The 12,042-nt window shown below is 41.0% G+C and overlaps 1 protein-coding gene across 1 annotated transcript; it reads right to left on the bottom strand.

Moving 5' to 3' along the window:
- Positions 1 to 5,981: 5,981 nt before the first annotated feature.
- On the bottom strand, positions 5,982 to 11,409 carry ANKRD40CL (ANKRD40 C-terminal like). The gene is made up of 4 exons (XM_069544090.1): positions 11,376 to 11,409; positions 8,621 to 8,701; positions 7,700 to 7,875; positions 5,982 to 6,877 (listed from the first exon to the last, which is right to left on the bottom strand). Exons 1-4 carry the CDS (start codon positions 11,407 to 11,409, stop codon positions 6,734 to 6,736), a joined length of 435 nt encoding a protein of 144 aa, XP_069400191.1. The 3' UTR covers positions 5,982 to 6,733.
- Positions 11,410 to 12,042: the final 633 nt, after the last annotated feature.

Here is a 12,042-nt window from a genome sequence, read left to right as displayed (position 1 = left end):
GATTTGTCTCTTTGTCATTGAAAAGTTTTAGTATTAATCTTTTTTAATAAAGTTATTGGACTCTGAACTAGTCCCTTGTTTTAAATATGAGATACACTGTTACTAGAGATCTTGGTGTACAGTTTTATCTGATTTGTTCTGTTTAAGACTAATTTTTATAGAATTTCCACAGTTTAAATGTTTTAAATAATGGTGCTTCAATTTTTAGTAGTCATGAATACATTTGGATTTTGCTTTTAATAACGAAGATATACAATGAACTGGAATATATTTTTACATCCCTGAGAGATTTCTTTAGTAGTAGAAAATTCAAAATTTCCTTCTGACAAACACTATCATCCTCTAGCTGTGAAATAATGATGTAGAAAAACATTCAGACACTTTTAGCTGGTTTTTTGTCTTAGAAATCCTGTATCAAGATTTTTTTAACCTGGTCTTATAAATATATTTATTTCTGTGTATGGAGTGTATCACATGAAACAAGGATTTTTAAAAAATGTTAAAGGTAATGGGAGTGTGTGTGGGGGTCATGTATGGCAAATTTGGCAGCACATTTCTACCTGTAGCCAGCTTGTTGATTGTATAAAAGTACTATTAGCTCCAGCCGCATGTGTCATAGTTCATATAAATCACAGTTCTTCATGATTTATAGTTTTCAGATATTGCCATCAGTTTATAGGTAGAGAAACTTGAGTTGGTATGTTAAATGACTTACCTGATGTCTTAGGACTTCATGTTGATGGAGAAACTAGCACGTGGAATCTAGGTCTCCACCTCACAGTCCACTGCCTCACTTCATGCCACTGTAGTTGTTCTAATAGACATAATAATAGGCTACAGAATTTACTAAAATAACCTCCACCAAGCTTTGGAAAAGAATGACGCTTCAGAGGCTTTGTATGAAATAATGCCGTGGGGACAGCACTCTTGGCTCAACTAGATGAAGATAGATGGATTCTCAATTTGTGAGAATTAATGTAAGATGGGAAAACAGTCTAACACAAAGTCAGCCACATCCCAAGCACTGCTTTGTGTAGTTTGACAAGATATGGTTATAGAATAAAGGTCATAAAGTGATAGTTTACCAGTTTCTATTACTGAGTATTAAGAAAAACAGAAAACAGAAGAAATTTATTTAAGTATTAAGATACTTAGCCATTAAGGGGTTAAATCGTGTACTAAGATGCCAAGTTTGTTATCTTCTGCCTCACGTAGACTCGTTCGCTAATTTATTTTAATGAAGTACAGTAAATGAGTTTATGAAGTCTTCATCATCTTCATCTGTATGGATCACTAATGAACTTAATACGAAATTTGAAGGGAATACGAAATTTGAAGGGGAGGCCTGGTCGCTTGAGGGGTCTGTGACTGAAGGTTTTGGAGATCTAGAAATTGGGTCACATTCAACACCCAAAATTAATTAGGCTCAAGGAAGTTATTCTTACTAACCAAATTCACAAGAATCCCATGTAGTGGTCATGTGCTTGTTTACATTGAGAAATACACATTTCTCTGGTGCAGACCAAAAAGTTGTCAGTTGCTTCATGCGTATTTCTCTTTGAAAAGCCTTCAGGGGGAGCCGATTTTTATTAACCAGAAGATTACTTGGTAAGACTGCAAGCAGCAATCAGTTCTTAAAACTTTTTTTATTTTGGAAAATTTAAGATGCAAAAGTAGGACAGTGTAGTTAACTGATTAAAGTTCATCACCATAAGATTCAGTGACCATTTTTACTGTGTGTGTGTGTCCCCTGTCCCTGTTATTTTCAGGCAAGTCTCAGACATACTTAATTTACAAATGTTTCTGCATGTATCACTAAAAGACATAAATTTTACTGATTTAAATAAATTGGATAAACTTGAGTTCATACTGGTCTGGTGGGAGCCTGGTAATTGAGCCTGGTAATTGCTGTTCTGGCATCCTCCTTTTTGCAGGGTAGTGACACTCGTCTTCACCCTTTTTGTTAAGACATCTTTTCTTCAAACAGATCATAATACAATAGTTTTTCAAGTTGTGTTAAAACAGCTTTCTTGCCTTCTTGAGCTAATTTTGTTACCCAGCCTAGAGACACCTTCTTTCCTTATATAACATTATTTACCTGCAGGTGATCTGTCTGGTTTCTTCAATATAGTGTTACAGCCATATATCTAAGGTGTGAGAATACTTTGACCACATGTGGGTTGGGTTCGGTCACTTGCTTAGAAATTTTTAGAGATGTTAAAACTGAACAGTTTAGGATGGAAGTGTTTTTAACTGTGTCTGTTCTGTGCTTTCAAAAATGTGTTGTAGATGAGCTGTGTGAGTATTTTTTAAATGTGCATAAAATGAAAAATACTTGAACTTGTGTATATTTTCTGTGGGGTGGGACTTCCCGCAGGGTTGTTTTTCAGGTTTGAGTTTGGACTGATTTTTAGTTTATGAAAAAATCCCCGGGTGACTGCTTTTTAAGAATTTTGTATGACAGACTTGTGTATGGTTTGGAAAAACAACAGAGGTGTTTTGTGATATGTCTCTTCTGCTCCTGCTCTTCCTGTCCAGGAGCTACTAGTGTTAATTATTTTTCGAAGTGGTTTTTGTGGGGAGGTGGGTGGTGAGGGATGTAATCATTTATATGTATGAATTTCTTAAAATAATATCATAGTACAGCATATTTTTTGAATCTTGCTCTTTTCACCCAGTGTATTTAGAAACATTTGGGATATAGGAGATAGCAATTTTAAGTTAAAAAATGTAGTTTCAAAAGTCCATTTCAGTAAAAGAAGTAAATGTATTTTTCATTGTATTAGATTTTTTAATTTCCTAATTTAAAAATGCAGTTTGAGTTTCATAGATGATCTGTTTCTTCCCCTTGGCCATCCCAAATAGATCAGTTGTCATTAGCTTTAAAAATGTTCAGGAACAACAGCTTCAGAAAACAGTTGGGTCCAACTGTGCTGTGACTTCTGGCTGTCCCATCCCTAGATACACACCCTAGAGAAACATGTGTGCATGCGTGTCATAGCAGCAGCATTTGTAATAGGAGGAAAGGAGGCAAAGACAAACTGGAAAGACTTTAATGTCCAACAGACCAGGGGACCAGTATGTGGTATATTCCTGTAGTGGGATTCCAAGAAGGCAGACTGCACTACAGCCGCACATGAACGTGGATGAGTCTCTGGTCAGAAAAGCAAGTTGCGGAAGAATAATCCAGTTCCTTTTCTGTGAAAGTCAAAACCAGTCCATAAATACATGGTAAATGGAAAGCAAGGAAATGATCTAACACAATTCAGTGTATTGGAGGGAGATCCTGAAGGGCAAGAGGATCCTTCAGAAGAACTGGTGGTGATTGTTGAAGCTGGGTGGGTGGTTTCTCTTTTAAACTGTATGTGTATGTGCTTTTGTATGTATATTTCTTAATAAAATTTAAATTTTAAAAAATGGGAAAAGGTCTTGATGTAGGTAGTAAGTAGTAAAATAGATACATAAACAGTGTATTTCATGGAATTAAAGTGATAGGTTTAGAGTATTGTTTCTCGAGTTCCAGACTTAGGGTTTTGATTGTAGTCTTTAGAGCTAGAGACAGGGCCTCCATGTATGTTTTCTTTGTGATACATTATTTTTATCTTGAAGTAATTTTCATTTGGGTGTCTGCCAGGAAACTGATTCTGTTTCTGTATAATCAGCTTCCAAAGAAGCTTTTTCTCCTTGACTTATACCAATCTAAGAAGGAAACCTGCCGTTCTCCTGACCCATGGTCAGCACGTCCTTCCCTTTGTTCAGGTTACATTATCACCTCAGAGGGGCTACTCTTGGTCCTTGTTTTACTCTTAATAAGTGTACTTACATGAAGTGTTTAAATAATGTTTGCTCTGTAAAGGGGAAGTGGTTGAAATTTGAAAGGCACCTCAGTTCAGTTCAGTCGCTCAGTCGTGTCCGACTCTTTGCGACCCCATGAACTGCAGCACGCCAGGCCTCCCTGTCCATCACCAACTCCTGGAGTCCACCCAAACCCAAACCCATGTCCATTGAGTTGGTGATGCCATCCAACCGTCTCATCCTCTGTCATCTCCTCCTCCTCCTCTCAATCTTTCCCAGCATCAGGGTCTTTTCAAATGAGTCAGCTCTCTGCGTCAGGTGGCCAAAGTATTGGAGTTTCAGCTTCAACATCAGTCCTTCCAATGAACACCCAGGACTGATCTTGCAGTCCAAGGGACTCTCAAGAGTCTTCTCCAACACCACAGTTCAAAAGCATCAATTCTTCGGCACTCAGCTTTCTTTATAGTCCAACTCTCACATCCGTACATGACTACTGGAAAAACCATAGCCTTGACTAGAGTATATAAAATTCATGTAGCTAAAAGGCCTTGTATCAGTTACCCGTGGCCCTTGTATACTTCCAAATAAATACCACAAATCACTTCATTATAAATGAACCATAAGCATTCTAGACCACTACTAAATATGTTCTGGAAATCTTTTTAGGATAGCATTCTGGTAACTGATTTGTTTCAGTGACTTGAAAATGACATAATCTTAAGCAGAATTGTATGTCACTCAGAAATTTAAGTTTTTACTATCTGTGCATGAAATACATAATAATTATTCTTGGGACTTCCCTCCCAGTTTGGTGGTTAAGACTCTGTACTTCCACTGCAGGAGTGAGTTTGATCCCTGGTGGTGAGGGAGCTATGATCCCCTGTCCCAGGTAGTGTGGCAAAAAAAAAAAAAAAATTTCCATTAAAATTACTCTTGATGCTTCAGATATTTATTAATCTGCAGCCTTAAAGCTATGTTGCTTCTAGAAAATACATTTGATGCAGGCTGTATTAACTTGAAGTGGGTATGCATATTTTATCAACCTTGTGGTAATTGCCCTTATTGATCTTTGCTTCACTAGGTGACACCTGTGCAGGTTCTATTGTAAGCTTTCCAACAGTACTGTTTTCAAATAAATTTATTCTACCATGTTCACTTAAAAGCAACCAAAAATCTCTTTTCCACAAGCAGTGATTAACCAACCCTCAGCCCATGCCTCAATTTATCTTCTTTAAGACAGATTGAAAATAACAGGGACAAAGCACTTGGGGCTTGGCCCCTTTTCATCCCCCGTCACAGCCCTGGCAATGGAACACCGAGCTTTGGGTGGCACTGGCTTTCATTAGGGGGCATGCTATCTTAAAAAGTGTGAGTTGGATGCCAGACTTAGACTTGGTGCTGAGGTTCTCCTAACCAAAACCCCATGGGTACTAAGTAAACCACAGATTTAGGTTTCATACTCATTTCATGAATAAAATGGTACACATTTCACTTGCACTGTTCAGAACATTTTCCCTTTTTTTTTGGCATTGGGTGAAATGTTGATGCAATGTCTTACTGTCCCTTCACCCTTCATCAGAAGTGAGCTGTTGAGGATTTGGAGATGAGAGAGGGATGGCTTATTTCAAGTGCTGGAGGAGATTAAGACATTGTGCTTGCCCAGGAGGTCTCTGGTACTGTTTCCTCAGTTGCATAAGAGTTAGCGATGACTTCACACTGGTGTGTAAAAAAGTGAGTATTAATGAAAGTTGGTAAATGCAGTCAGGCAGGAGTGCAAATTCAGTGCTGTATGCTGTGTCTTGGCTCTTCTGCAAGTTGTTAGGTTAAAAAGTGGTTACTCAAGTTGTGTAAGTCCTGCCATTTAAAGGAGGTTAAGAGCTGTGTACACCACCATGATTCTTGGCCTTTGGGCCAGAGGCAAGGCTTAATAGCTCAGAGCTTTTGTGTAATAAAGTTTTATTAAGTATAAAAGAAAACTTCTGACACAGACATTAGAAAGGGGCAGAAAGAGTGCCCTCTTGCTAATTTTCAGCAAGAAATTATATAAACTGCGAGAAAGGAAATGTCTCAAAACTCAAGAGAGTGGCATCAGACCCCTCACCCATAACATGCATTTTGAGATAGCATTGGCACAAGGTGAGTCATCCCGTGCCATAAAATTGACATGAATCTTGAAGAGAGGCAGGTTTCTGAACAAATACATAGTTTTATTGACATAGCTTAAGAGCACATTTCCATGAGTAAAACATACTGGTTTGTTGAGCCATTATTGGTTCTGAGTCTTAGGTGGAACTGACTTGAAGAAAGAGTCTAAGGTAAATACATAGTTCATTAACATAGCTTAAGAAAAGCATTTCCATAAGAAAAACACATTGGTTAGCTCAAGGTTTGAGAAAAGTTCAGGTGGAACCAGGTGTCATGACAACATAGAAATTTTAAACCTTTTAATTTTGTATAGAGAAGGGAAAAAATTGTATCTGACATTTGTTCCCTCCTGTTTAAGAGAAGAAAAAAAGTCTGCTGCCTGGGGACCCCTAGCCTTCCTGCCTGTTACCCTGTCACCATTTTGTAGATTTCAGAGTTGTAAGACGGAAATGATGGTAAGAGATGGGTTTAGAAGCTAGGACCTTTAAACCAGGGTGTCAAGTGGGCCCTGGCTTTCCCAGCCCCAGTTAGCTCACCCTGCCCTTAATGGAGTTGTGAACAGAGCCTGGCCACTTGTCCTGAGTCTCGGGAGTGCATACCTGTGCCTGACCAGGACTGGGGTGCAACTTTACAAAATAAACTGGTGTCAAAGTACTTTAAACGTGCTCTACTCCCAAGCCTAGAGAAGCTGCACAACAAGGAAGTAAGTACACATATGAAGTTAGCAAACTGTTAGATGCGTCCAGACTTCATTATTTACAAAATATTGATTCCGGTTTTTCATTTCTGCGATTTAATACGTCATTTTGGCAGCATTGCTGTTGTAGCAGGGCTTCTCTAACAGAGATGGTGTATATTCTGTCAGTGCAGAGCTTCCATTTTTCATTAAAATGAGTTCTACTTCCTGAAAGTCCTGTAGTCTTAGAATATCTTTGTCCTTAATATGAAAAAGAAGTTACATAATGGTTCATAAACACACGTAAACTTAGGTGAAAAGGCTGACCAGGATTGCCCCAGCACTGTTTTCTTTCCATCCGTGGTAAACTGACTCAGCAGTTGAGGATTGTTTTCCTTTCCCATTTTTGTGTTTCAGACCTTGTTGCTAATTTCCAAGGGGAATAAAGTCTCAATTTAGAAAAGACTTTAGTCCATCCAGGGCACTATATCTATATATCTATCTATCTCTCTCCCTCTCTCTCTCTCTCTCTCTCTGAAAGTATGACCATCCCACCACTTTTAGTTTACAAAGAATATACTGTTAAGCCACGGCACCAATAAGAATTGCTAAAAGGCATTTTGAAAGTTGCTTTTTAAAAAATGCCCAAAGAGATGAGAGTTTCCCTCAAGTTAAAAGATGAGATTTATTTTGAATCAGAAAAATACATAAAAATGCCCCGTTTTGTTTCCTGAGACTGCAGAGGCTTGACTTTGCTAAGCAGGTAAGAGTGGCTTTGTATTTTCTGTCCCCGGGATCAGTCTGTTGAGATGTGAGGCTGGCCATACATACTGAGGTAGGGTTTTAAATTTTGGTGCAATTCAGAGAAGTAAAAAGAGTGAGTAAATTAAAGGTACGCAAATCTGTAAAAGCACCAGATTGAAAATAATCTAGCTACCATGTTTGGCTATCCTGCAGCTAAAATGTCCAGTGTCTTGGATTTGTTTTCATATTAATAATACAAAAGCTAGTGATCGGCTTCACTGAACATAATTTTACCCACCTAGAGCCCAGTGTCTATTTAGAAACTTGTAAACACCCTACCTTTCTGAGCAATGTGTTTGGTAGCTTTCTGATCTTCTCCACTTGCTCTGGGTTAATCCCCAGTTCATAGCAGCTTGCTTGTAGTAGATTTTGGTAACTCAACTCTTGTCTATCCAGTTCAACTTCAATGAAGTCATTTTCTTTGTGGCTCTGAATTCTGACTTTAAGTACCAGCTCTGGATCACCCACACATTTTTATGTAAAAGAAAATATTTTAAACATCAATTATAGCAAAGCGTTGAATAATAAATAATAAAAGGCATATATAAACTTAATTATCTGAGGTTTTTATAGGAATGCTGGGCAAGCTCAGGTATATGCCCCATTATACTCACCAAAAGGCAGTGTGAAGCCAGGATCTAAAAATCCCAGTGTGTGACATGCAGTACCTTTGGCAGTACATCTGTGTTGGGTGTGACTTGGGTGTGCTTTGTTGGTGGTTTGAAACATTTGAAGAAAATGTGTAGCCCTGGGGTGCTGTATTCTTAAGGGTGGAGATCATCCTGTTGATTCCTGTTGGATCCCCTGGGACTTGAGGGGCAGATAAACAGGATAATTCTACCATCTTTGAAGACATCTTTGGGTTTCCCTGATGGCTCAGCTGGTAAATAATCTGCCTGCAAAGTGGGAGACCTGGGTTCAACCCTGGGTTGAGAAGACCCTCTGGATAAGGGAATGGCTACCCACTCCCGTATTCTGGCCTGGAGAATTACATGGACTAGATGGTCCATGGGCTCGCAAAGAGTCCGACGTGACTGAGCAACTTTCACTTTTCACTTGGAGACAGTGGCATTGGGTGAGTCTTAAGTCTTAAAACTTAATTGTCATAAGAAGGAGCAGTCTTGACTAAAGGTGGAGAAAGTTGGTGAAGCCAAATGATGAAGTTGGCTTTGCATCATGACCTAGGGGTTGAGTCCTCACCTGGGCAGGTGTCATCAGGTTTGGTATTATCACCTGGATCAGTTGGCGACTGTTGATTTGAGCCTCCTTGTTTATATTCACCTGAGAAAGAATTGGAGCAGGAGAGGTGAGAAACAACGGCAGCTCAGCATTTAGCTGTGTGCCAACTCTGCCAGTTAGACAAGGGACAATAGAGCCCCATCACCACTTTCTGCTCTGCAGCTCCTCACAGGAAAAAACTCGAAAAGGGCAGTAATTAGACTTGAACAGGAATTTTCCTTAATTGCTGCTTAAATCATGAAAAGGAACTGAGATAGTATTTTTGAATGATATGTAACCTGAAGAAGAAATATTTATAATCTGTGTGCTTAACTTGCTTCTACTTAAATGTATTTGGCATTGAGAGTTTTGTGTCTCCAGATCTTTAGCAGAGTTATACAGTTAAGAGAGTCCCTTTAATAAGGAGAAGTTTCTCAACCAGAGGGAAGTGAAAGGAGGGAACATTAGAGCATCAGGGTGCCAGGCCTTTTACATAGAATATCTTCCCAAGGCTGCTGTGTGCGGTGCTAATCCTTGGGGAAATGATTCAAACAACAACTAAAAACCCAAAGTGACCTTTGTGCTAGTGTGTACAACAGGAGAGAGAGATTAATCAGGTGACCTCAGGTAAATGTGATTTTACAGTTGTAGGCCTGGTGAGATCAAGATACACAGTAGTGTGAATACCTGGAAGGGGTTGAGAAAGACCTCCCTGAAGGCCAAGTGACCTGAGATCTGAAGGTTGAGTCAGCTTAACTAGATTCAGAGGGTGGAGGGAGAAGAGATTTTCAGGGCCTGGGAACAGCAAAAAGCCCAATTTTTAATATTGATTTTATGTTGAAATCAGTTTTGGTTTATTGGGTGAAATAAATATATTAGAATTAATTTCACCTGCCTTTTAAATGTGGCTACAAAAAAAGTCTACTTATGTGGCTTGTGTGCTAAGTCGCTTATCTTGTGTGCCTCTGAACCCTATGGACTGTAGCCTGCCAGGCTCCTCTGTCCTTGGAATTCTCCAGGCAAGAATACTGGAATGGGTTGCTTTGCCCTCCTCCAGGGGATCTTCCCAACACAGGGACTGAACCCGTGTCTCTTAAGTCTAACCTGCTTTGGTAGGTGGGTTCTTTACCACTAGTGCCTTATGTAATATTTTAATTGGACAGTGCTGGTGTGAGTGAAAGGTCTTTATTCTAGAACAGTGTCAAGCCATTAGACGGTGTTCAGGAGAAGACTGTCATAATCAGACTTGCATTTTGGAAAAAAGAATCAAACAGAAACCTCATTGGCCTTACAATAATCCCATGGGGTGAAGGTATTATTCCCATTTTCAGAGAAGAAAATTGGGGCTGAAGGATAAAGTAACTTGGAGTTTGCTCCAGGAAATGGCAGGACCTGGGTGTGACCTAGTTAAGAGGAAAGTGACAAGAAATTGTTAATCCTTCAGTCATGTCCAACTCTGTGATCCTGTAGACTGTAGCCCTTTGCGATCCCAAAGGCCTGGCACCTGTCATCGGTCCATAATTCTCCAGGCAAGAATACTGGAGTGGGTAGCTGTTTCCTTCTTCAGGGTATCTCCCTGACCCAGGGATTGAACCTGGGTCTTCTGCAACGCTGGCAGATTCTTTACTGTCGGAGCCACTGGGGAAAATGTGGCCCAGGGCAAAGTGGCTACCCAAGGAATTGCAGCCCCCCCCCCCCACCTGAATGCTGTTACCTGGATAGGGGTGACTTGCCTCTTCCCTGCCCTGTGGACCTCAGAGCATGCCCTGCCTTGACCACCTTTTGCTTGAGTCACTGCCAGGTGCAAAGGTGACAGCAGAGTGAGGGACTTTGGTGCAGGCTGGAGCGTGGTGGGCTGAGAGGGGATTCACACTCGAGCCACAGCTCCCAGTCTCTCAGCAGGTGCTCCATTGTCCCAGCCGATTTTGCTTACAAAACAAGCTCAAAATTATAAAAGATTTCAAGCCAGCAACCACAGAGCACTTAATCCCAAGCGTGAGGTCTGATGTAGGACCCTGCACAACTGCTCTGATCTCAGGCCCATGAAGTCAGTTCTGTTGAGGGCTTAAACCGTACTTTTTCCACACTGCTGAATGGCTTCTCCAAAAAATAAGACAGTCTTGCCCAGTGCAGTGCTCTCCCCAGACAGAAATAATGTCCCTGTGCCCTTCCACTCCAGCTGAGAAGGGAGCTCCGTGCTGGTCAGGGAGACTGAGTGACCCTGAACTGTAACAATGCCCTTCTCACCCCTTCACTACTCAGGCCACACAGCATTAGACACCCCCACGTGCAAAAGCATTTCATTTTCGTGATGGACCTGTGGATGGACTGGGTCTCTTAGAGGTCAGAAAGCATGCTCTTTGAAGTCTGGCAGATGTGGATCTGAATTTTTCCTGTGCTATTTAGTAGCAGTGACACCTTAGACAAGTCACTTTTCTGAGCCTGTTTTCTGATCTGGAAAATGGGATTAATAATCTCTACCTCACAAGCTTATAAGAAGGAATGAGAAAATGCACAGAAAATACAACCACTCCTACATGTACTGAGCACCAGTATTTGCTGGCTACTATTATTAATTACAGCTATTGATATTTGCCTCCCTCTGAAAGGACCCGTGGTCTACTTGCTCTGCTCTTGACTACACCACTGGCAGAGTGGAGAAGGACACCCCACGCTTCCTCGGGCTCTCCCGTATCCTCCTTGACAACCATATTGGAAACAGGAGTTAAAGACTCACCTGAGGGCTTCATATCCAGTTGGGGTTCAGCCATGAGTAAGTTCTGTAGTCTGTCAGAGCAGCAGCCCCTCCAGCATTTATACTGAGCTTCCAATCAAATAAAAGGCATGTTTTAAAGCCTCAGTGCATCTGTCTGCTTTGAAACAATATGTTCTTGTCATTGGCCAGTGAGATAGGGCAGGGTCGGCCTGTTTTACAGATAGGCAAACTAAGGCTCAGGTGTTTCGTATGACTTGCACAGGTTGCTGCAACTGAAGGAAGGGACTAAAATTCAATGCTCTTTCCTCTCAGCCTGTGTCCATGGGGAAGCAGTGCAGGCTAATAATGCCCACCCAAGGGCCCCTGAGAGGGGAGGCCTTTGGAGGCACAGGCCTCCTTGGGAAAAATTAGTAGCTACTACCTCAAGGGATAAGAAAAGTCAAACAGTATCTCGAACAGACTCCCTCTTCTCCCCAGTTCTCTCTTCCCTTTCTCCCAGCACCTTCTTCAGCATCTGTGCGTGACAAGAAAGCAAGAGCACCTGGGCACATACCTGGGGAGACTCCCCTTCGGCAAGGATCCTGAGTCCTCGATTCCAAACATCAAAATGGTGAAGGCAGGGGCTGGAGCAGGAGGTTTAGAAGGGTGGGTGGGGCTGGGCAAAGTCCTGGGCAGGGCTGCAGTCTCA

Source organism: Ovis canadensis, chromosome 11, assembly GCF_042477335.2.
Source record: "Ovis canadensis isolate MfBH-ARS-UI-01 breed Bighorn chromosome 11, ARS-UI_OviCan_v2, whole genome shotgun sequence".
Taxonomy (NCBI): domain Eukaryota; kingdom Metazoa; phylum Chordata; class Mammalia; order Artiodactyla; family Bovidae; genus Ovis; species Ovis canadensis.
Note: the sequence above shows the minus strand (reverse complement) of the source record. Positions and strands in the feature narration are given on the sequence as shown.